General features: G+C 36.1%; 1 protein-coding gene across 4 annotated transcripts in view; it reads left to right on the top strand.

The window, feature by feature from the left end:
- notch1b (notch receptor 1b) overlaps positions 1–27066 on the top strand; it is a 190383-nt gene that overhangs the window by 84947 nt on the left and 78370 nt on the right. For 2 of the 4 annotated variants that reach the window (XM_073951084.1, XM_073951085.1), the window contains 2 exons: positions 731–837; positions 5311–5383. In XM_073951084.1, the coding sequence (XP_073807185.1) occupies positions 780–837; positions 5311–5383 (131 nt within the window). In that variant the 5' untranslated portion in view covers positions 731–779. 4 annotated transcript variants of the gene reach the window in all.

Here is a 27066-nt window from a genome sequence, read left to right as displayed (position 1 = left end):
TTTAAAAAAATCTCAGGAGCGCTAATAATTTTGACTTCAACTGATAATCGTTTTGAATAAACGTGATTACAATTTTGACCAGAATAATTGTGATTATGATTTTTCCCAAACTCGAGCAGCCCTAATAGATAGACTGTAAAAACAAACTAAGTTGACTCAACTTAAAATATTAAGACAAAAACTTCAGGACATTTTTCAACCCAGTTACTGCACTTGACTTGATTTAAATTGAGTCAACTCAAACATGTCCTGAAGTTTGTTGCCTTAAAATTTTAAGTTGAGCCAACTTTTTTTTTACAATGTGGATTCCCCCTTTATATTGTAGACTTTAATCAATAGAACTCTAAATAAAAATGTCAGAGTAGTACACTACGCTATATATTTATTGCTGAAATCATACTGTAGGCTATTATTTACGACAGCATTCATTGCAGCTCATTCAAATCGGCTGAGATTTTCCCGCGTGCGTGTTTTGAAATCCCCAGGCGAGTTTAAAGGGAGGGCGTGTTTTTCCCACTGCCATTTCAAAAAGTTTGTCAAGTAAATGAATAGCCAGGGCTGCCGCTGGTGAATTGCTGTGGCGGAAGGAGCCTCTGGAAGAGAGCAGGAGAATGAAGCCCTGAATGCTCGAGCTCATTCACTCAGCTTGAGACCGCACGAGCAACACCGTATTGCGGGCTCCTGGATCTATCCTTCATACTGACGTGCTTCGTTTCTTTTTCTTGAACAGACCAATGTTGGATATATGTTAAGCCTGCGTGGACTATCCATAAGAAGGAATGCATCTTTTCTTCGTGAAACTAATTGTTGTGATATCACTCAATACTTTGACACAAGGTACGTTTGGCTGGAAGATGCTTTATCTTCTTTATAGGTTTCTTCATTATATGATTGTCACAGTTTTTGAGTGAACATTATGACCAACACATGTACTAGTATGCTTTTAATTCTGTCAGTTTTGTTTGTAAATGTATCATTAGAGTCTGAGAGAAGTGTTCACTTGTTGCGCACTGATACTCGCTTATTTCAGACGGCAGAAATTATAGCAAGTCGTTTGTTATTCTGTTGTTTTTAGTTGAACTTTTCATACACAAATGATAATGTAAATGATTAAGCTGAAATATTTTCTAAAGTTTTAAACGTAAATGTGTTTTTGAATTGCTCCACATGGCTTGTGTTACTGTTGCAGTTTGACTAAGATTCAACTCTTGCAGTTAGATGCTAGTCAACGTGCATGTTTGGCAAGCCGTTTATATCCATAGTGTGAATTTTTATGCTAGTTGCTAATATATATATATATATATATATATATATATATATATATATATATATATATATATATATATGTGTGTGTATATATATATATATATGTGTGTATATATATATATATATATATATATATATATATATATATATATATATATATATATATATATATATATATATATATRTGGAGTATGCTACTGGTAAGTACAAGTTTTCATTAGTTTCATTAGTTTCATTAGTATTTCTTTGATACTAAATTGATGATTGATGGCATCTATTAGTTCAGTTCCTCACAAGTAACGTAGTTTGGGCTATTTATTATATTACTATGATACTACTTATTCAACGTTGTGTTTAGTTAATATGCCAGTATTATATATTCAGTTTAACATATTTGTCTTTGAATTGAAGGTATTTGCTTTGACTATTGTGCATTCCAGTTTTTCCTTCAGTTTATTTGTATATATAACTTCAATACAGTATATATGTATATGAGTGATTGAACGAATTAAATAAACCCTTATTGTAAATATACTGTTGATATATTGTATATATATCACGAGTTTTAAAATAGTTTGTAGTAAACTACAATTTTTATAGTACTAATCGTCCCTTTTAATGTTACTGGTAAAACATTGATTATTGTTGCGTGTATATATATATATATATATATATATATATATATATATATATATATATATATATATATATATATATATATATATATTTCTTTGATATTTACTCTAGTAATGACATTTATTAGTTATTATGTCATTATGTTTAGTTAATATGCCAAAATTATATATTCAGCTAAACAGATTTGTCTTCAAATTGGAGGTAACTGCTTTGACTATTGTGTATTTCCCTAAATTAAATTAAATTAAATAAAATTGATTTGTTCTCTAAATTTATTTGTATATATAACTTGAATACAGTATATATATATATATATATATATATATATTCAAATTGTTTGTAGTAACCTTTTCAGTTTTTCTAGTACTAATTGTCCTAAATTAGTACTAGTACTAAAATACTATTTCTTTGAAACCTACTCTAGTAATGACTAATATCAGTTCAGTTACTTGCTAGTTTAGGCTAGATTACTACTTGTTTAGATTACAACTTGTTATGCTGTGTTGAGTTAATATCCCAATTTTAAATATTCAGCTTAACAAATTTGTCTTTGAATTGGAGCTACTCACTTCTGACTTTTGTGTATTTTAGTTGTTTTTACTGTTGTGTATTCCAAATAATTTAATAATAAAATGTTATAATATGTATTAGTGTTCAAGTTGTTTGCAGTATCCTTTTTTTGTTTTTATAGTACTAATTAAATGTCTTTATTAATTATAATAATACATTTTTTTCTCTAAAAAACAGGAGTAACTTTCTATTTTCTATTTATTAAAAGTGAATTTAACAGTAGGCAACACGGTTGCTTAGTGGTTAGCACTGCTGCCTCACAGCAAGAAGGTCGAAGAGTCCAGGCTTGGTCAGTTGGCATTTCTGTGTGGAGTTTGCATGTTCTCCCTGTGTTCACATGGGTTTCTTCTGGGTGCTCCGGTTTCCCTCACAGTCCCCCAAGTAAATAGTTAATAATAAATATGTGTTTCTAAATTTAAAGAGCTATATATTACAGTAATCATCAACAATTTTTAACAATAATAGTTACTATTTCGACTAGACATTCTGTTAGGGCTGGGCGATTTGGCCTAAAATCAAAATCTCGATTAATTGAACATTTTAACTCGATTACGATTAAACAATGATTATTTTATTTATTTTATGTTTTTGCCCTCATAATTCACTGACAGGTCTTGTTCAGTATGAAGGGTGCATAGCTTGATTTTAAAATAATTGAAGTAAACACGCACCATCTACTATCTATGACTATTTATTGAACATCAACTGAAATTAAAACACACATTGTCTAAAACACAGCTCTCTTCGCCGCCCAACCCTCATCACCGCCACCAAACCGACCAATCACAAAGCTTGTGCTACAGATCGTTGTGATGTGTAGCTAAATTTTTTTGAGAGGGGTATGGGTTGTGCCAGACCATACACATGCGCTTGGCAGAAGAATAATATCAGAATAATAAAATAAGTATAAATCATAATATAGTAAGTACAAATTAGCCTTGACAAAGCGGGGTCATGTGACTCCACACACGGTAGGGAAAGTAATTGAAAAAATTGAGCTGGAAAAATTTGATCGATTATAGTTTCAGAATGTCGATTTATTGCCCAGCGACATCACTGTAATGCAGTGGGTAGCACAATCGCCTCACAGCAAATAGGTTGCTGGTTCGAGCCTCGGCTGGGTCAGTTGATGTGTCAGTATGGAGTTTGCATGTTCTCCCAGTGTTCGTCTGGGTTCCCTCCGGGGGCTCCGATTTCCCCCACAGTTCAAAGACATGCGGTACATGTTAAGTGAATAAGCTAAATAGGCTGTAGTGTGTGCAAGAATGTATGGGTGTTTCCCAGTGTTGGGTTGCAGCTTAAAGAGCATCCGCTGTATAAAACAGGGGTTTTCAAGATTTTCAGCCCGCGACCCCCAAAATAACAATGCAAGTGACTCGCGACCCCCAATATCTTCTGAGGTGGTTATAAATTCCGAAACCTTGCATGCAATTGCGCGCACACACACATACCAATAAACCCAAGTATTTCCTCGTAGAATTTTTTTAAATGTATGTCAGTGCTGTAAATGTGCCAGAAAGTTTAACCTGGTGTTATCAAATCAATCTGCTGACACTATTGCTGTGTCTTTAATATAATGTAATAACCCCAGGGGTCGCAATACAATAGAGATAGTAACTATAAGCTACTATAGCAACTATATACAGTAATATATAGTAACTATAAACGACTATTTTTTCTTTTCAGTACATCATGGAAAAAATATGGTAATTCTTATGGTTTAATAAAAATAGATTTTTGGAAATCACCATGTGACCCCCCTTCATTGTTCCTCGGGGTGTCCCGACCCCACTTTGAGAACCACTGGTATAAAACATGTGCTGGATAAGTTGGCGGTTCATTCCACAGTGGTGATCCCTGATTAAAAAAGGGACTGAGCCGAAAATAAATAAAATGATTGATATATCGCCCAGCCCTACATTGTGTATTGCACCAAGCAAAGCGAATAGTCTGATAAAATAAAAAAAAAGCTAAATGAATAGACTGGAAACTATTCAGCATAGGAAAGAAGTAATAACAAGGATGCTAGCCCATTTTGCATTTTTTTTAGTAATGTTTGATGAATACAAAAAATAAGGTAGTAGTTTAGAGATTAGCTAAAGTAACCAAATGGTTATTATTTGTAACGAATAAATGTAAAAACAGCTTGCCATATTGCATTCCCCTTGAACAGCTGCAGAATGAAGAAATGCTCACAGCAGTGTGCTGTCATGTCCCTCTGTCCACAAACATCACCTTAAGGTGTAAGGAGTCACACTTTCTTTCTGGATTCTCCCCAGAAACTCACTTGCTTTTGCACAGTTTGAAACCAAACCTCAATATTTGAAGAGCTCAGATGCAAAAACCTCCAAGTGCCGCCTGAAATTGTTTTTAAAAATGAGCATTTTTCTAATCCTCCTATGTTTATGATCAGTTATTTCATGTTTAAGGCAATACAAATAACATATTCTTTGGCATAATAGTGAAAGTGCTAAACCTACACACATTTTAGAAGAAAATTTCAGGTTTTTGCATCCGAACTCAACTCACTTTTCAAATTAGGATGACTGCTTTTGGTCATTTATAATAGACTGTAAACAAATGCAGGGTTCCTCACAATCAATTTGCGTTGGGACATCATGAAGCTATTAAGTTAGCTAATTAGTTTTCACAAATTGAAGTGGATTGGATATAAAATAATGAACTTATCCCCAAAACAACTAAAGCATTGTGTTGTTTTAGCTCATTTTAAATACGTAGTTTGAACAGACGGCAAACATCTTTTTTTGTGTGTAGTTTGAGATCAAAACATCATGTAATGCTCAACAGAAATGAGTTATCCTGTTTCTGCATTTCCAGGCCTGGAATGTTCAGAAAAATGCCAAAACGGAGGCACATGTGAACCAACTGCAGACGGGAGAGGAGAATGCAAGTAAGTGATAAGATTCTCGACTGCATAATATTGCTGTGTCTGATACCCAGAAGGAATCAAATATATTGTTGATTGAATAGCACACACATACAGTAGCTAAAGAGATAGTTCACCTCAAAATGATGTTTACTCACACTTGACTTGTTTGACTTGAGTTTCTATTTGACACAAAAGAAGGTATTTTGAAGATTTTTACACTGTAAAAAAAATGTTCGGTTTCACACAATCAATTTATCTTGGGACAACATGAAGGAATTAAGTTAAGGTAATTAATTTTTATAAATTCAGCTCAATTTAAATAAGTAGTTTTGCCGTAAACATATTTTTTGAGTGAAGAAATCTGTAACCACTGACTTCCATAGTGTTTGTTTTACTTATAGTTGTCAATGGTTCCAACATTCTTCAAAACAGTGGCGACTGCCATGTGTACCTACCATGAGAGGGCGCAAATTATTGCCACTTTTTAATTTTTTTATAACATAATTTAAATTGATTATTAAACAGTATACACTACCATATTTTGACAAAGCGGGAAATAATGACAATAAATAAAGCTGTGCGTTTTTGTGTTTTAAAGTGTGTGTGTACTTGCATGGCTGGAGATGGGTACAGAAATCTATTGACTTTAATTTTGCTGGCGGTTTTTCCGCACACTAAAAATGACTATATAGAGAGCTATTGTTTAAAACAAGGTTCAATATGAGTAAAGTCTTTTTAAAACAGTTAAACTTAATTGAGACATTTGCCAAAAACCCTAAAACTAATTAGACAAATATTTCTCACATGGGGTCCAGTCTCCCAGTCTCATCAGCACTTGAGCCGCGGGAACTCCAGGCCCAGCCCGTGGCCGCGCAGCCTTCTCGCATGGAACCGCTACCATTCAAGGTGTTACAAACACTTTTATCTGACAGACTGGCACAAATAAGCAGACATCTTCATTCTCACAATGAGTTTCTGAGTTCTCTCACCCTTAAAAAGAGTTTGAGAGGTTTTGAAGTACTTCACCTTAGATGTTATTCGTTATTCTTGTTATTCTTGTTATTCTTGTTATCCTTTTTTCAGCAAAGAGCCATTTCTGATTTTTTTTTTTTTAGCAAATGTATTTTTGTAAAGAGCCATTTGGATGTATATATATCAAAATGTTTTTTTTTTAAATGCATTTGCTACTGTGTTACTATAAATTACTAAAATATTACTGTATTACTACTAATACTATATTATTATTTAATACTATAAAGATCAGAATCAGTTTTATTGCCAAGTGTGCTTCACACACACAAGGAATTTGTTTTGGCTACAGAAGCTTCCAGTGTACATAAAGTGACAAGTGACAACACAAAATAAATATGAGAAAAAAAAGACGATAAACATTAAACAGAGATGCAGTTAGTCAAGAAATCTGGATGTTGAATTGCATGTACAGATTTGTTATAAATAAACAGGTTATACGTTGCTGAGTAAAAATGCGAATGGAGAAAGTATTACATTATATATTGCTATAAGGTGCTGTGTACAAGTGTGTATGAGAAAGTATTGCACATGTTTATTGCACAGTTGGGGAATATTTAACTGTTCATAAGGTAGATGGCCTGAGGAAAGAAACTTTTCCTGTGTCTGGCTGTTTTTGTGCTTGGTGCTCTGAAGAGTCGACCGGACAGTAACAGTTCAAACAGGTAGTGTGCTGGGTGCGAGGTGTCCAGAGCGATTTTGCGAGCCCTTTTACTCACTCTGGAAGAGTACAGTACTTGAAGTGTAGGAAGGGTAGTGCCAGTGATTTGTTCAGCAGTTCGGACTATTCGCTGTAGTCTATGGAGGTCGGATTTGGCAGCTTAGCCAAACCAGACAGTGATTGAAGTGCAGAGGATGGATTGGATGAGGGCTGTCTAGAACTGTAAAAGCAGCTACTGTGGCAGGTTGACCTTCCACAACTGATGAAGGAAGTACAGTCTCTGCTGGGCTTTTTTCACAATAGAGTCTATGTAAATGTCCCACTTTAGATCCTGAGAGATGGTGGTGCCCAGGTATTATAAATAAACAGGTTTAAACAAAACCTGATTTATGTCCATGCACAGCTCAAAAATAATCAAATATAAAGCGTCACATGTTGAGCAAGTCCATAAATGAAGAAAGAACGATTTTAATTTTTTATTTTATTATATATATATATATATATATATATATATATATATATATATATATATATATATATATATATATATATATATATATATATTTTTTTTTTTTTCAAATATATATATATATTTTATTCTTATTTTTATTATTGTTATTTTTGCCATCACCACTCATGAATTGTTGTTTGAATTTAAGTGACCATAGAAATGTAAGATGTCCGCCCTTTATTGGTGTCCCAATTCAATTTTATCCATATTGCCACAAACGCACATTGGACAAAAGGTCCTTTTATTGTTTACTGACTTCTTATTCATTGTGGTGTGTAAAATTACAATTTAAAAGGGGATTGTAATTGTATTTTTAATAGGAAACTGATTTTTAGTTATGTTTATACTTTTTAAACAGTAAAATATTATTGAAGGAAGACAGCAGGAGAGCCATATATTTTTGTTCAAAGAGCCACTTGTTGCTCGAGAGCCATAGGTTCCCTACCACTGATCTAGTAGATAACTGACCAACAACAACAACAAAAAAACATTAAAATTAAGATACAATGATGTGCTTTCATTTTCTTTGTCTCACTTGCGGCAATGCCCTTAAATAATGTTGCCTTTGACAGCCTGGATCAGTATTTATTGAGATTGAAATAAGAATAAGGGATGATGGGTGCTGGATATGTGCGTACCTTTGAATAAAATCCTGCAGGCGCCCCTGTTTCAAAATATCTTCTTTTGTGTTCAACAAACAAAACAACAAACTCAAACTTGCTAATTAAAATTTTTGGGTGAACTATCCCTTTAAGAAATGCAATATAAAAGCTACTGCATACCAGAGCACATGCAGCCAATTTGAGTCTCAAACACACAAACAAAAGCAAAGTGTGCTTCTCTCTGAAGAACATGGCCTCAGCTAATGAACGACATACACGGCCTCTGATGAAGAGAGTTTAGGGCATCAACCCCCCCTCCGGGTGCTCGTAAGTACGGGCCACTCCTCCTGCCCAAGTCTCGTAGACACCCAGAGCCCTAAATCTTATTTCGCTTTTCTTTTATAGAACGACAGCTGGGGTTTGCCTGAAGCTCGGCGATCATTGTTCTCTAGTCTAGATTAATTCTGTGTGACTAATCTGTTTGAGGCTTCCCAGAATGCCTGAGGCCCTCCCCGCCCTCGCACCCTGTCCCTGATCGGGTGTTTTGCCCTATTTTGAATGCCCATTCACTCTGTGTGATTTACATTAGAAGGACAGATGGCGGTAGAGTGTAATTGGACTGGATGTTTTCATAATTGGTAGCATTGCACCAGTGGATAATCGCGAGCAAACAGGTTGCATCAGCACGCATAGCATCACATCACTCTGCTTTTATGTTCGGGTGAATGTAATTTTAAAAATGTTGATTTTGAAATATTGTATTTTGCAGAAATTATCACAATAAAAAAATAAGTTTAGGGCCTCATAGAAATGTTTGCATTTATATATATATATATATATATATATATATATATATATATATATATATATATATATATATATATATATATATATATATATATTAATATATATATAATTATATATATTTTTTTAAATAATAAAAAAGATTAAATAATTTTTCTGGACTGTTTGTTGCACTGTAATTTGGGGCTGGCGGGGGCTCTGCATTTTAATGGTTGAGTAATGTGTAAATAATTGAAAGCATAGACTTACCAACTTTTAACACAAATGATTTTTATTAACTCTATTAAACTCACTTTTACTTTTTCCCTCAAACTCTTATAAAAACTTTTTTATATTTCTGATAAAATTATATCATAGATTAACAATAACAACAACAACAACAAAAACAATAATAATAATAAAATATTGATTATAAAAATAATAATATAAAAAATGATGATAATACCAAATAGTTTATTTATTATTTGTATTACAAGTAGTAATAAATAATAATAAAGTTTAATAAAAAATATTAATAAATAATGTTGACAAAAACAATTAATAATAACAATAATAATAATGAAAACAATGATAATAATAAGCATAATAAAATAGTTTAATAATAATAATAATATAAATAAATAATAAATACAATAAATATTAACAATAGTTTTTTATGAATAATAATAATAATAAAGTAAGATTAATAATAATAATAATTATTATTATTATTATAATTATTATATGAATAATAATATGAATAAATAGTGATGATATTACAAATACTTTATTTTTATTATTAATAATAGTATAATAATAATAATAAAGTTTTTATAGTTAGTATAGTTTATTTAATATTATAATTAATAATAATGAAAATTAATAATAAAAATATTGATAAACAATGATAAAAATAATCGTTTATTTTATTATTAATAATAACAATAATAAAAAAGTAAACTATGATTAATAATGCCAATAACAACAACAATAATAATATTAAAAAAATAGTTGAATTGTAATAATAATAATAATATTAATAATATTAATTATAATAATATGAATAAATAATGATGACAATAACAGTAATTTATTTTTATGAATAATAATAATAACAATTATAATAAAGTAAATTATGATTAATAATAAAATGTATAATACTAATATGGATAATGATGATAATACCAAAAGTTTAGTTTTATTATTAATAATAGTATAATAATAATAATAATAATTATTATTATTATTATTATTATTATTATTACTATTATTATTATAATTAATAAGGTATATTATGATTAATAATAATAACAATAAAATAATAATAATAATAATAATAAAGTAAATTACAATTAATAATAATAATAATAATATTAATAATATAGTATATTAGGATTAATGCTAATATTAAATATAATAATAATAATAATAATAATAATAATAATATAATCAAGTATACTATGATTAATAATAATTATAAACTTTATTATTAATAATAATAAAATTCTTAATAATAATGTAATTAATATTTTTGCATTTTAATATTTTCAGAAACTTGTCCACATCACAATTCGATTAGATGTACAGCTCTCCTTTGATCCAAAATGTGACTGGATTCTGTGGTTCTGTCTTTATTTTGGGCATCATTGTTTCTTAGAAGTCGCAAGTAACCAATTTTGAAGAGAAAGATGGATATATTTTTGTAAACTTACTCCACAAATGTTTATTACAACTAAAAAAGCCAAAAATTGTCATGTACATTGAAACAAAGCATTTGACTGCAGCTTTCTTCCAATAGTCTTGGTTGAGTATCAGGCAGGGTTAACTGCTCTTTGGCCTTTTGTTTTACCTGCATTCAGAGCTGATGTGAATGCAGGATTGGGTTGCAAGTGTTTGGCCGGGCTAGCATTGTGTCCAGTGCTATCAGTGAGTTTATCGGAGGAGCACACTGGCAGGGCTCATTTGAAACAGGATGGTGGCGGCTCTGTTTTTGGCCTCCCTCTGTGGACTGCGAGCACATGGAGCCGCACTGGCGGTGGGCCACATCTTAATTCTGTCTGGCAGCCTCCCTGCCTCAGTCGGACCACAAAGCCACCATTGTGCCCTATCATACTCAGACTCCTCTAATTAAACATGGAGATACAAACGAAGGCCGCTCTCCCACTCAGGATGGCACGTTACTATGCCTAGTACCTTTTATCTATTGTTCGAATGCAACTGGTGGACAGGCCGCTTGGTCCTGCAACATGTCTGACAAACATTGGCAAAAACGGAGCTCTTAGGTCAGTTTTGGCCCGGGTGGCCCTCTAATCAAATGGATCCATTGTAAAAGCCCCAAATTCTTTCTGACACACTTTTAGTTGCTGCTCTGTAAATAGTGAGAATTCATTCATGCATTCATTTTCATTCGGCTTAGTCTCTATTTCAGAGGTCGCCACAGCGGAATGAACCGCCAAATAGTGAAAATGTGTTGTTGTTTTCGTAAAGTTATAGCTTTAAGTAAAATAATAATAATAATAACAATAGTAATAATAATAATAATAATAATAATAATAGACAACGTGTGGGCACAGTGAGTAGCACTATCGCCTCACAGCGAGAAGGTTGCTGGTTCAAGCCTTGACTGGGTCAGTTGGCATTTCTCTGTGGAGTTTGCATGTCCTCCCCGTGTTCGCGCGGGTTTCTCCCGGGTGCGCTATAGGTATGAATATATGTTCATTAATTTTCCTTCGGCTTAGTCAGGGTCGCAACAGTGGAATGAACTGCCAACTTATCCAGCATATGTTTTACCCCTCGAACCAACGACCTTGCTGTGAGGCAACCACTGAGCCACCGTGTCGCCCCCTAGTTGATTCAGTTATGTAATTTAAAAATGAAATTAAACATCGCACATTATTAATAACAATAATAATAATAATAATAATAACATGAATAACAACAATAAAAATAATAGTAACAATACTACTACTACTACTACTACTACTACTAATAATAATATTAATAATAATAACAACAACAATAATAATAATAATAATAATAGTACTAACAATAACGCTAATAATAACAACAATAATAATAATAATAATAATAATGATAATAATAATAATAATAATAATAATGAATATAATATTAAAAACAATGATAATAACAAAAACGCTAATAATAATAACAACAATAATAATAATACTAATAATAACAACAACAACAATAATAATTATAATACTAATAACAATAATAACAAAAGGCTAATAATAATAATAATAATAACAATAATAATAATGATGATAATACTAACAACAACAATAATAGTAATATAATAATAATAATAATAATAATAATAATAATAATAATAATAATGAAAATAGTAATAATATTAATATTAATAATAATAATAAAAATAATAATATACATACATAAAACTTATTAATTGTCCAATAAGAGACCGGGATTGTTTGTTTGTTTATTTTGTTTAATGCCTTCGGTTAGTTCATTTTTAAAATAGGACATTACACTTTAGAACCCAATTTTTACTATTAACTAGTGGCTTATTACCTGTCCATTATTAAGATATAGACTGTTTATTAGTACCTATAAAGTGCATATGATCTTATTCCTACCTAATACCCAAACCTCTACCTTAATAATAAATAATAAACAAATTAGGAGTTTATTGGGGCAAAAGTCATAGTTAATGGTTTATTAATAGTAAGAACTGTAGCTTAAAATAAAGTGTGAGTAGCCCTCCTGTATATTTTCACCCAAAATTTCTGTTTAATGGAGAGATTTTTTCAGCACTTTTCTAATCATAATAGTTTTAATAACTCATTTCTAATAACTGATTTATTTTATCTTTGGAATGATGACATTAAATAATGTTTTATTTGATATTTTTCAAGACACTTCTATACAGCTTAAAGTGACATTTAAAGGGTTAACTAGGCTAATTAGACAAGTTAAGGTAATTAGGCAAATCATAATGATAAAAGTATAATAAGAGTTTGTTCGGTAGACAATCAAAAAAAAAATTGCATAAGGGATTGAATAATATTGACATAAAAACTGAAACTGCTTTTATTCTAGCCAAAATAAAACAAATTAGATTTTGTACTAAAGAAAAAAATTATAGGAAATACTGTGAAAAATAAACATTATTTGAGAAATACTGGAAAAAGAAATTCACAGGAGGGCTAATAATTTTAACTTGAACTGCATATAAAGTATAAGTACAGGTAGATCATTTACAGCCGTTCTTGTGTTGTTTTGGAAAGATGCGCTGATTCTACTTGACATGCCATGCCAGGAATACCAAACACTTATATCTGGCACTCTGACAGGCTCGCAAAGAAGCGAGTGAGCCGTTATCTTTGACGCTTTGGCAAGGCCAGTGGTCCAACTGACAGTAATACAAACCAGCTTCCACATCTGAATTCCTTGTATGTATGAGGGACGGCAGATTCGAATCAAAAGGATTAGTGTTCGACAAGGAGATGAGAGATGCAAGGCTGGAGGGAGATGAGGAGAAGTTCACATGCGAACTTCAGACCTTCCGACTAAGTCTTTGATGGGCGGCTGTTGATGAAATGTGCAAAAAGAGCTCACTGTCTTCCGACGGGATATTTAATATTCATTCATTCATTTTCTTTTCAGCTAAGTCCCTTTATTAATCAGGGGTCGCCACAGTGGACTGAACCGCCAACTTATCCAGCATATGTTTTACACAGCAGATGCCATTCAAGCCATAACCTATCACTGGGAAACATCCATACACACTCATACACACTCATACACACTCATTCATACTCATACACTACGGACAATTTAGCTTACCCAATTCACCTATAACACGTGTTTTTGGACTTGTGGGGGAAACCGGAGCACTTGGAGGAAACCCACCCCAACACAGGAAGAACATGCAAACTCCACACAGAGATGCCAACTGACCCTGCCGGGGCTCAAACCAGCGACATTCTTGCTGTGAGCCGATTGTGCTACCCACATCCCCTGACCTCAGGGATCCAACGTTAACCTGACGTCATGTTGATGTCCTGTGCCTGCTGGGGTACTTGCCCCATTTTTCAAGGCGCATCCTTGGACTGGAGTTGGTCCGGTTCGGGGACCATAGGATTTCATCTCTGGTATGCACAGACAATGTTGTTCTGTTGGCTTCATCGAACATGGACCTTCAGCATGCACTGGGGCAGTTTGCTGCCGAGTGTGACGCGGCAGGGATGAGAATCAGCACCTCCAAGTCCGAGGCCATGGTGCTCCACCGGAAAAAAGGTGGTTTGCCATCTCCAGGTTGGAGTGAAGTCCTTACCCCAGGTGGAGTTCAAGTATCTTGGGGTTTAGTTCAAGAGTGAGGGAAGGATGGAACGTGAGATTGACAAGCGGATCTGTGCAGCGGCAGCAGTAATGCGGTCAGTGTATCAGTCCGTTGTGGTAAAGAAGGAGCTGAGCCGAAAGGCAAAGCTCTCGATTAACCAGTCAATCTACGTTCCTACTCTCACCTATGGTCATGAGCTTTTGGTCATGAGCAAAAGAACAAGATCTCTGATACAAGTGGCCGAAATGAGTTTCCTTCGAAGGGTGGCAGGGCGCACTCTTATGGCTAGGGTGAGGAGCTCTGACACACGGGAGGAGCTTGGGGTAGAGCCGCTGCTCCTCCACATCGAGAGAAGTCAGCTGAGGTTGCTCGGGCATCTGTTTTGGATGCCTCCTGGACGCCTACCTAGGGAGTTGTTCCAGGCATATCCCACCGGGAGGAGGCCTCGGGGAAGACCCAGGACACGCTGGAGGGACTATGTCCCTCTGGGAACGCCTCGGTATCCCCCCGGAGGAGCTGGAGGAAGTGTCTGGGGAGAGGGAAGTCTGGGGTTCTCTCCTAAGACTGCTGCCCCCGCTACCCGGCCCCGGAAAAGTGGCAGAAAATGAATAAATGTTTGACTTCTGTACCTTTTTTAATACTATATAGCACGGTAGAATGTAGTATAGTAGGGTAGTATGCTTGTGTAGTATACTAAATAGCAGGGTAGTATTGCATTCACTGAAAAAAATTTAGGATTGTTTGATGGATAGAACGTTTAAAAAAAAAAAGGATTTATTTAAATAGATTTAGATTTTGGGAAAAGTATAAATGCTATTTACTTTTTTTAATATGTCCTAGTAGGATGTCTTTATAGTAGTATATTCATAAAAAATACATGTACGAAGCTTATACTGATCTCAAATGATTTACATATATTTAAAGTCACAATATGGCGGCGCAGTGGGTAGTCCTGTCACCTCACAGCAAGAAGGTCGCTGGTTCGAGCCTCGGCTGGGTCAGTTGGCGTTTTTGTGTGGAGTTTGCATGTTCTCCTTGTGTTCGCGTGGGCTTCCTCCAGGTGCTCCGGTTTCCCCCACAGTGCAATGACATGTGGTACAGGTGAATTGGGTTGGCTGAATTGTCCGTAGTGTACGAGTGTGTATGAATGTTTCCCAGAGATGGGTTGCAGCTGGAAGGGCATCCACTGCTTAAAGCATATGCTGGATAAGTTGGTGGTTCATTCTGCTGTGGCGAACCCAGATTAATATAGGGACTAAGCCGAATAAAGTCACAATAAGATTCCATGTGCATTCAGTACACATACAGGATGTCACTCCGACCCTACATGCTAATAATCTCAAATTTTAGTTTTGAGCCAAAATGGCTGTAATTTACACACAGGGCCATGTGTGGTGTGTCTAATGCGTTAAACCAGAATGACCGATTGTGCAGGACAGTTTCAATACAGGCTCTGTTTGCATGTGTTTCTCGCTGCATTTAGCTTCAGGAAATGAAAAACTGTGCCAAAGGAAGAGAAGCTGCAGTCTGTTATCATATCACTACAGAGACCTAATGTCCTCATGAAGATGCGTCCACTTTTCTGGCACGATTTCCTATATTGACTGCTAAAGTGGCTTGTGTTGGCCTGTTGAAATCCGATTCCTCCTTATTTCCATCAGGAATTTGGCAAACTTTGATTGTACATTCTGTTTTTGCTAGATTGTGTTCTGTATGTACAGCTGGCCAAGTATAAAAAAAAGGGCAGCAAAACACACCAGGCGTGTGTTGTTTTTGTTTGATGCTTTTGACCTGAGCCATCTGTCTGTGGAGGACTGCATTACAAAGTGATCGGTATCAAGGTAAATAATTCACCATGCACAATGCCCTGCTACTTACCACATAATACCCGCTAATGCCTGTGGTTTTGCCATTCATCCCTGGCGGTGGCAGATGCTTGAAAGTCATTCACATTGTCACAGTGTCAGAGGAGTTGACGAGTATATTTTAATAAGTAAATCAGAAACATTTTGTTTTACTGTGCTACACAGATTGCACAAACTTACTGTGGTCATAAACATAAATAATGTGAAATGACATTGCATGCAACTTACCCTAAATTTAAACCTAATCCTGACCCTATAAACACATATTAGTATGTTGATTAATATGGGACGGCACGGTGGCTCAGTGGTTAGCACTGTCGCTTCACAGCAAGAAGGTCGCTGGTTCAAGTCCTAGCTGGGCCAGTCGGCATTTCTGTGTGGAGTTTGCATGTTCTCCTGTGTTTGCGTGTGATTCCCCTGGATTCCATGCAATACAGGTGAAATTAATAAACGAAATTATCAATATTGTATGAATGTGTGTGTGTGTGTGTGTGTATGTGTGTGTGAAGGAGTGTTTATGGGTGTTTCCCAGTACTTTGTTGTGGCTGGAAGGGCATCCGCTGCGTAAAACAAATGCTGGAATAGTTGGTGGTTCATTCCACTGTGGTGACTTCTGAAATAGAGACTAAGCCGAAGGAGTTGATTACTATTATTAAGTATGGGGCTGCACAATTTATCTCAAATTATTGATATCTTGATATTTAATTAGATCTGAAAAACATGTTTTACCTGTTTATTTTAATATCATTACATAAATAAATGATTTAAAAACGTAGCTAATAAAACGAGTATTTTTCTAGGGAAATGTTACACCGAAAGAAATATTGTTATACTTAGGGCTGGTCAATAGTTCGATATCAATATATAAATATGAGTGAAAAACAGCTAGCACAGCTATGTGCAGTGTTGCCTAAAACTATCCAAAACCCGGCAAAATGCAAAAAAAAAAACGCCCTATCAAATTCGAAACCGCCTAATCTGGCAACACTGGCTGAGTGCAATGTGTACGGACGCACACACATAAGGTAGTCACTTTTGTCTTATTGGCTTTCTTACATTTACAATCACTCTCATTGGCTGGTGATTATTGTTCCGCGCGCAGTGAGCAGCGAAAATAAATGATGACTTAGTGGCCTACTAAATAACGTATGTATTTTCAAAAATATAAATAAATAAATAGAAAATATATATAAGAACTATTTTATATTAAACCTTTTAATTTTATTAGGTAATTACATACACAAATATAAATAGACAGATATAACCCTTAAAGGATGTTCAAGATGAAAAGCAACCACAACTATGAATATACTCATCTGTTTGTAAAGGCTTAATACAAATAAAAAGTGAACATTAATTTTTTTTTGTTCTTTTTTCATTTAAAAAAAAAGTTATAAGAGCCTGGAGGAATTAAAGACTTTGCAAATTCAGTTTACAGACATTTGTAGGTACAGACATCTATTGTGTGTGTTCTTGGCAGTTTTTTCCTGGCTTTTTAATTTCGTCCATATCGATATCGGAAGTGAAGTTTCATAAACTAATTTCGAGAGGAGCACGTGATATGATTGTGCACTGCTGGCCACTCATCTGTAATCAGTAATAATCCAATCAGAATGTTTCTAGCTTAATACAAACAGTTCACTTTTTCCTCATTGCTCTATCTTCGTTTTGGAAGAATCCCCCCTTCCTCCCCATCTCCTCCTTTTTCTCCCCTTCTAAAGGGGGCAACCCGGGCTCATTGTGGAAACGTAGCCCCGCGGACATTTCTGCGGACCGCGATTTACGTCCCGGGAGGTACGTATTCGAGCGTTTTTTTGTTTTCGCGGATCCGCGAGAGGCTGCTGTGCGCGCTTTTTCGCGTCTCGGGCCGGCGCCTCTCGGGAGCGCGCGGCGTTTGCGCCCGCGCCGTTCTCGCGCGAAAAGCCGCCGGATCGGGAAAAAAAAAAAAAAAGCAAAAGCCCTCGTCTTCGATTTCGACCACGTTTTTGGATCCCGCCGCGTTCTCGCCCTCATTTTTCGGATTCCGTTTTTCGTCTTACCTGATTTCCGGAACCCGCTGTTCCCCGGACTCGATCCCGGTCGTCGTCCACCGCGGCCGGCTCCTCCTCCTCGTCCGGGGCCTCCGCTCTGCCGACGCAACGCTGTGAGCTAGGCGGACGAACTGATTGCGTCGGGAAAGCCCTCCACTCGGAGGCGAGCCGTCGGCCGGCGAGCACGAAGAGGAGGGGCGGAGCGGCGCCACACCGCCCCGCGGCGTTCGCTCGAAAAAAAACAAACGCGGCCTTTACGTACCTCCGGCCACGTAAAACGCGGTCTCCAGAAACGTCCGCGGGGCTACGTTTCCAGAATGAGCTTGGGTTGAAAGGGGGAGCGATCGAGACCTACCTGATCTCGGTTCTCCTGATATGCTTCTAGACCAGGCGGGAGCCCTGGCCTCAAATATCTCCGAGCTCAGGGATCTCTCCCGGGACAGCATGCCAAACCTGCATATCTAAGTGGGAACTCTTGAAATATATCGTATTGACCGAAATTAAGAAATAAATTGTGATATAATTTTTTGCCATATCGTCCAGGCCTAGTTCTACTTGAAATACTCAACAATAATATTGCATATTTTCCCAGTATCGTGCAGCCCACAAATTTATATTGTCACACTCACCGGCGATCCAGCAGTTGCAGATAACTGGAGAACTTCAAATTGGTCATGAAACTGGACTCAAATAAAGAAATTGCAAGCAAAAATAATGACTATAGAGCAATGAAAAAAGTAAAATGAACAGTGCTTAATGGTTTTCCACAGAGTCAAATAGTATTCAGAATCAGTTTTATTGCCAAGTGTGCTTCACACACACAAGTAATTTGTTTTGGCTACAGAAGCTTCCAGTGTGCATAAAGTGACAAGTGACAACACAAAATAAATATGGAAAAAAACAATGATGACCATTAAACATTAAACAGAGATACAGTTTGTAAAAAGATCTGGATGTTGAATTGTATGTACAGATTTGTTATAAATAAATAGGTTATGCGGTGCTGTGTACAAATGCGAATGGAGAAAGTATTACATTGTATATTGCTATAAGGTGCTGTGTACAAGTGTGTATGAGAAAGTATTGCATATGTTTATTGCACAGTTGGGGGATATTTAACTGTTCATAACGTAGATGGCCTGAGGAAAGAAACTTTTCCTGTGTGTGGCTGTTTTTGTGTTTGGTGCTCTGAAGAGTCGACCAGACGGTAACAGTTTAAACAGGTAGTGTGCTGGGTGCGAGGCATCCAGAGCGATTTTGCGAGCCCTTTTACTCACTCTGGAAGAGTACAGTTCTTGAAGTGTAGGAAGGGTAGTGCCAGTGATTCGTTTAGCAGTCCGACTATTCGCTGTAGTCTACGGAGGTCAGTTTTAGCAGCTAAGCTGAATCAGACGGTGATTGAAGTGCAAAAAGACAGTGATTGAAGTGCATTTCTATACCTGTTTAGGTATAGAAATTAAATAATAAAACGTAAAATACCACTGTATAGTCTTCATTGTATTAATTCAGTAATTCATGGTTATACTTTGCAATGACTTCACAAATCTCATGTAATTTCTCATGTGTTTCTCAATAGTTATTCCGACTCAACATTGCATATCCTGCGATGTGACTATTGCAGACACACACATTGCGATATCAATGCTGAAACGATATTTTGTGCAGCCCTAGTTTTAACACAGTTTCTTATTTCCATATGGATGCTTTAAATGGACCTTCATGCGAAACATTCAGAATCTGCACCAAAATAAAAATAAAAAAAAACACGATTGTTTTCATGTGGGGGTATTATATAGGCTATGACTTCTGAAAGCATGAACCTAGTCCCTAGACTCGTAAAACCCCCAGGAGCAGCACTCATTAGAAGAGTATTGGGTGGGTTAATGGCTGCATTCTGTCCCTCAGAGGACCTGTGGTTCCCATAGGATCCCTCAGTACAAGGGACAAATAAACACAGGCGTAATGAACACTAACAGATGTGGGCCTGGAGGATCAGGTCTCCTCCAGTGATTACAGAGAGAGTGCGAAGAGCCCCGGGCCATTGTTTCATAAAGAGCAGACAAGACTCAAAGACTCCTCCGAGTTTAAATCCCCACTTCAGGAAATTAGGGTTTAAAACGGAGTAGATTGTGTGTTATTGTTGTGTTGCTTAAGGGGATAAAAGAGGCCAGGGGTGCTGACACCTCTCTAACAAAACTGAACCACCTTACAGGTAGCCTGATCGTTTTACACAACTCATGCTAGTCAGTGCCTGCAGGAATGTTCTGGGTTCATTACAACTGAAGCTCAATTTGAAGGATACAAATTAAGGAAACAAATTAAGGATACAATGCATAATGTTGACAAGCACATAGTCAGGAAAAAATAAGTGCATTTTTTTTTTTTACTAAGAAACTGTTAAAACAGTTATGAACAAGAGACATGATGGGCTCTATTTTGACGGTCCATGTGCAAAACGGAAAGCGCAGGGCGCAAACACATTCAGGGCATGTCAGAATCCATATTTGGTAATATTGAGGACGGGAAAATCCACTTTGCGCCGCGGCGCATGGTCTAAAAGGGTTGAGTTTATTTTCTTAATGAGTTATAGGTGTGTTTTGAGAATAAACCAATTAGAGTCTCATCTCCCATTTCCTTTAAGAGCCAGCTGTGTCGCGCCATAAGCGCATTTGCTATTTACATGACGTAAAGTAAGTGGAAGTGGAAAAACTGAACATTTCACAAGCAAACAGTTAACAGTTTTTTTTAACAGAAAACTGTTAAACAGAGCATCTACTGCGCAAGAATGAGAGATAAATGATCTACTTTCACTTTCGCTCTCGTGGATAGGGAAACCTTGTACGTACAGACATCAATTAGCCTATAAATAATTAATTTCGTTTGTTAAACACAAATATTTGTTTCAAAACTATTTCTAAATTCAGTTCTAATTTCCAGCAAACGAATAAATGAACAATAATAACGAAGTGTGTTCAAAAACCTGAGTTATATCCTAAAACAGATGCTGTGCCCCATATGGTCTAAAACCTGGCAGGTGGGCAAATCTAAGCTTGTTTTTAATAAAACAAATATAAATATGGATATAATAAATAATACTGCTAATAATAATAACATTATACAAAAGCAAATTGTTATGAATGAACTGAAAAAGCCTCCCGAGATGAAGAAGACATAAAAGCAGTGATTTTTCATATTTATGTAGGCTAGAAAATAATATGTTTTGTAATATTTTAATCCTTTATATTTATATCCTATATATATATTCTTATTATATCCTATATATATCCCTAATATTTAATTTTTTTCATATGTAAAGATATTTGCGTATTGCTCTACATCTTGTGTGTATTAAGCAGTGTGTAAGCGAGGCGCAACTCTGCGCTGGAGTTTAGACCGGGTTAGTTTTGGTCTAATGAAAAATGTATTATAGTATCTCAAAATAGCAACGTGCCAGCAATGCGCCTCAGAATGCCTTCCTTTTTAGACCAGAACGCCTATGGGCGCACATATGAGCGCAAATGCATTTGCTATTTAAAGAGCGTGGCGCAACGCCTCAAAACGACTCTTGCGCCAAGCTGAAACTAGCAAACAAGTATGGCGTCGCGCCTTGCGCCACATTGCGTCGGGTGTATGATAGGGCCCGATGTGTTTTCCAGTTCATGTATTTTTACGCACTTTCTGGCATATGACAATGACAACAACAACAAAAAGCCCTGGGGGCTGTTTCATAAAAGTGGTTTAGAAAAGCGAGGATTAAAGTCGAAAACCTGACTTCAATGAGCCGAACTAAACGTCTAAAGAAAGAAAGAAAAACAGAAAGAAAGAAAGAAAAACAGAAAGAAAGGAAAATGTAAAAAATCAAGAATGAGTAGAACCAAATTAATTATCAAATGTTTGCATGCTGTTGATCGAGGTTAACTTGCCTTTCACCTACTGCTGAGTGACTTTTTGAATTACACTTATTAAGTATTCAGCCCAAACAATGCAGTGGTGTTTTGGACATCCATTCATTGTCCTCACTGACAGCGTGTACAGTATTCTGTTTCTTTCCCGGACTTCAGGCATGAAAGGGCTTCTAAGTTAGCCTTTAACTTTTTGTTGCGAGAGACAAACCCCCTTTACTCTGTGACCTTTCAATGGCAGATGGCAGATTGGAGCGCAGTGGGTGGAAACCCCCTGTGTTTCATCTGGCTGAGGGTCAGGAGTCAACAAAACATCTGCTCTGGACTGGACGAGCATTGCAGCACTAGCAAAACCCCGTTGTCCTGGGCTACCAATGCCCAAAAAATGAATCCCATCACCTCCCAGAGGACAAAGGTATTTTGGAGAGGACGATGAAGGAAGAATAATAGTATGGGGTCATTCTGTGGTCACAGAATCAAACTTAGGCTGTTTACACAGACAGATTTATTTTTATAGGCTTTTTTCTGTCTGGACTGGGAGGGAGATTCGTAAAACCGAACGGTGTTTATACACACAACCGACATGTGTTAGGACAACATGAAGGAATTAGGTTAAATGATTAGTTTTTACAGATTTAAGTCGATTAAACATAAAACAATTCAGCTGTCCACCTTAAAAAATCTCAAGAATTGTGTTGCTTCAGCTCAATTTAAATAGATAGTTTGAACAAACAGCTAATGTCATTTTTGCGAGTGTATGTAGGACTTAAGAATGCTTCTGTTTTTAATATGTGTTATCAAAAACCTTATTGTGAAATGCAAATGCATGTTTTTCAACCACTAAATCGATTAAACATCTTGTTTTGGGGGATGAGAAAATAAAATACACATTTAGTTCATCAAACTACAGTTTAAGTCAAAATAATTTGCCATTATTATTATATACACATATTATTTATAATATTATAAAGGGGCCCTATAAAGAAAATCAGGGTCGGCATAGTCCAATAACAAAAGCTCGGTACATGGAAAGAGCCATACTGTGAGCCATTTTTTCCTCCTTCTCATGTTTATTCAATTCATTTTTTTAAATAATGTATAAATGTTCATTTAATGTAAACTTTATAAATGCTTTATAAAATTCATCCTAATAAAACAATAATTGAATTGAATTAAAATGAGAAGTTCAATTGCTGAGAGCAGAACACATTAATATTCATGACCATTCCAAATATGGTCAATATGGACCTTTTGATCCTATGGGGTATTTTATGGGTTATTAAATGAGCATATAAAACCTTTTCTTGAGATTTTGTTTAAGTTTCCTGAGCCACATACCTACTATGTACTATACCTACTAGTTTTACACAGTTGTGTAACACGGGGAGTGACACAGACAACTGAAGTAGGATCCACGTGCAGGTTTATTCAGTGGTCAGGCAAGCAATGTTCAACACAGGTTCGAACAGATGTATAAAAGCAGTCCAGAATCATAGTCAAGTATCAGGCGAGAGGTCAGAAGGCAGGCGGCCGACAGGGAAAACTGGATAAACAAGGCTAGGTCAAAACACAGGAAAACAAGACAAGGAAAACACGTTGTAGTGCTATTTTACAGATAACAAGACTCGGCCCTGGAAGTGAGTGTGTGTGCTGCTTAAGTAGTGTGTGTAATCAGTCTTTGACAATCCTCAGGTGGTGTGAGTGTAATCAGTCAGAATGAGGAAGCATGTGTGTCTGTGAGCAGAGTGCATGTATGAAAATGTAGTCCAGAAATGGCGGATTTGTAGTCAATGGTTATTGTGAATGAGATTCAGCGATCTTAGTAGTAACGATCGCTGGGGATTGTGACAAGTTGTAATTGTTAATTTACAGTGCGCTTGCAAATTTTGCCAGTAATACTGTAAAAATGGCTAGTAATACTGTAAATTTGACAGCAGTTTCTTACAGTGTAGATGTGCTCTCCTACAAATCAATAATTCTATCTATAAATGATGAGGATCAATCTAGAATTATGAATTGAGTCCAAACAGAGCTGTTCAAGTCATCTAAAACTCTATTCTTTCGCAATATGTGGCGCGGTGGCTCAGTGGTTAGCACTGCAGCACTGTCGCCTCACAGCAAGAATCCTGGCTGGGCCAGTTTGCATGTTCTCCCCATGTTGGCGTGGGTTTCCTCCAGGTGGAAACCGGTTTCCCCCACAGTCTAGAGACATACGCTATAGGTGAATTGAATAAACTAAATTGGGCGTAGTGTATGTGTGTGAATGAGAAAGTGTATGGGTGTTTCCCCGCACTGAGTTGTGGCTGGAAGGGCATCCGCTGCATAAAACATATGCTGGAAGAGTTGGCGGTTCATTTCGCTGTGGCGACCCCTGATAAATAAGGAACTAAGCCGAAGGAAAATGAATGAATATCGAAGAAAAACTCACATGTCCCTCAGATTGTCAGATCAAGGCGAAAGAACATTTCTTAAAAGCTACAAGTAAATTAGAGGCCAATGGACGCACCCTCAACTCTTTTGTTCCCCTTAATGCATTTTATCTTAGTAGGCTACTCTTTTGTGGCCTTCTGCCACTTTAAGTAGCTTGATTGCTAATGTGACAAGCATTTGCCAAGTTAAAGAGCAAACTGGCAGGGTTTCCTACTGAAGTCCACAGTGTACTCAGCGTAATTCCCTAATGTGTGCTTTAGGAGCAGGAGCCAGGACTGACTAAGTGCCTAATGTATTTACCCCCTCCAGAAGCGGGACTGTTTGCCAGGACAGGCAGGTCTAGTAGACTTTCAAAGGTGGTGTGATTTTCCACAGACTGCCGTAAAGTGCGGCTGCCAGGACTTTTCATTGAGGAGCGCTGTCAGGGATGGGGACACACAATGGGGTCAATTTTTAATGTAAACGGTTACATTCCTATGTGGCCACCGACTCCTCCTCTCAGACTATGTAAAAACCCTTAGGGCTGGTTCATATTCATTCTTTTTGGAAGCTTGTGAGTTATAGATCGTCTGTTAGAGACTTGTTGTGGGAAGTTAAACAGCAATTACTAATGAATGTAGGATTTAATGAGTTGGGGCGGGGGCTTTTTCATTGTATTCATGACAATTCGCATTCGTATAATGTTGTTAGTAGTATTACTTATTATATGCATATTTGTATTTGTTTTAATAAAAACAAGTTCAGATTTGTCCACCTGTCATGTTTTGGAGATGTATGCATCACTATATGGGGCATAGGAATAGGACGTGTGTTTGGATATAACTCAGTTTTTTGACCACATATCGTTGTTATTGTTCTTTTATTCGTTTGCTGGAAATTAGAGCTGAATTTAGAAATAGTTTTAAACAAATCTTTGCGCTGAACAAACAAAATTAAATATGTAGGCTAATGGATATCTTCAGTGGAGTGCTTACAAAACCGTTTCCTCATCCACGAAAGTAAAGAGTAAAATTAAAGTAAAGAGAAAGTAAAGGGGCAGAATGGAGGAGACTCATTCTTTATCCTCGCGCTGCAGATGCTATGATGCCAACAAGTCCGCCATGTAAATACCAAATGCGCCATGGCACGACATAACTGACTCTTAAAGGAAATGGGAGATGAGACTCTAATTGGTTTAATGAACATTATGCTTGAAACACACTCGCTGGGGCACAGATCATATATATATATATAATTACCCAAGTGCTGTTTAATAGGCAGAAGTTTGTTTTTAAACATTATAGTAACTAAAGTAACTAATTTCCAGTAAGTACCTTCTTTTGTATTTGCCATGATGGCAGTACATACAATTTCAACTTATTTATTACAAGGATCTATTAGTTATCACAAGGATCTATTATTCAGCTTAGTGCAGCTTAAAGATTAAACTAGGTTAAATTAAGTTATTTAGGCAAGTTATTGGATAAGTAAAAGTAAGATCGTTTTATTGTAGTAATATTGTTAAATAAAATTAATTTACTTTGAGAAATTATTAAATGCACTTTGATTCAAAAGTCTGGGCTTAGCAATATTATTTATTTAAATATTTATTTTTACATGCATACATTCCTTCATTCATTAAAGAAAGTCCTAAATTAATCGGAAGTGACTGAATGACGTTTCTAATTTTACAAAATCATTTTAACCACTTTATTTTCTTATTTCTAAATTATATAAATAATAAATAAATGACATTTTATGTATATTTAAATGTATATAATAAAATTATATTTAAACAGACATAGTATTTTAAATTTTACAAATATTTTTTACAATAGTAAAATATTTACAAAGGCTTCATGGTGACTCAATGGTTAGCACTGTCGCCTCACAACAAGACGGTCACTGGTTCGAGTTCTGGCTGGGTCAGTTGGCATTTCTGTGTGGAGTTTGCATGTTCTCCCCACATTTGCGTGGGTTTCCTCCGGATGCTCCGGTTTCCCCCACAAGTCTAAAGACATGGAGTGTATGTGTGTGAATGAGAGTGTATGGGTGTTCCCCAGTGATGAGTTGCAGCTGGAAGGGCATCCGCTGCATAAAACATATGCTGGATGAGTTGGTGGTTCATTCCGCTGTGGCGACCCCAGATAAATAAAGAGACTAAGTCGAAAAGAAAATGAATAAATGAATAATATATAAATTATATTACAAAATAGGTCGACATGGTGGCCCAGTAGTTAGCAATGTTGCCTCACAGCAAGAAGGTCACTGGTTCGAGTCCCGGCTAGGTACTCTGGTGTCCCCCACAGTCCAAAGACATGAAATAAATTGGTTTAACTAAATTGGCCATAGTGTATGAGTAATAATGTAAGACTGTATGGGGGTTTCCCAGGCCTGGAAAGGCATCCACTGAGTAAAACATTTGCTGGAATAGTTGGCGGTTCAATCCGCTGTGGCGACCCCTGATAATCAAAAAAATCAATGAATGAATGACAAAATTAGAAATAGTTCTCAAACAGAAATTACCACTAGCCATTAAAAAGCACACACATCCTGAACTTTTGGAAAGAGCGAAGGGAGTGTTGATTC

The sequence above is a fragment of the Danio rerio genome, chromosome 5, assembly GCF_049306965.1.
Source record: "Danio rerio strain Tuebingen ecotype United States chromosome 5, GRCz12tu, whole genome shotgun sequence".
Classification (NCBI taxonomy): Eukaryota; Metazoa; Chordata; class Actinopteri; order Cypriniformes; family Danionidae; genus Danio; species Danio rerio.
Note: the sequence above shows the minus strand (reverse complement) of the source record. Positions and strands in the feature narration are given on the sequence as shown.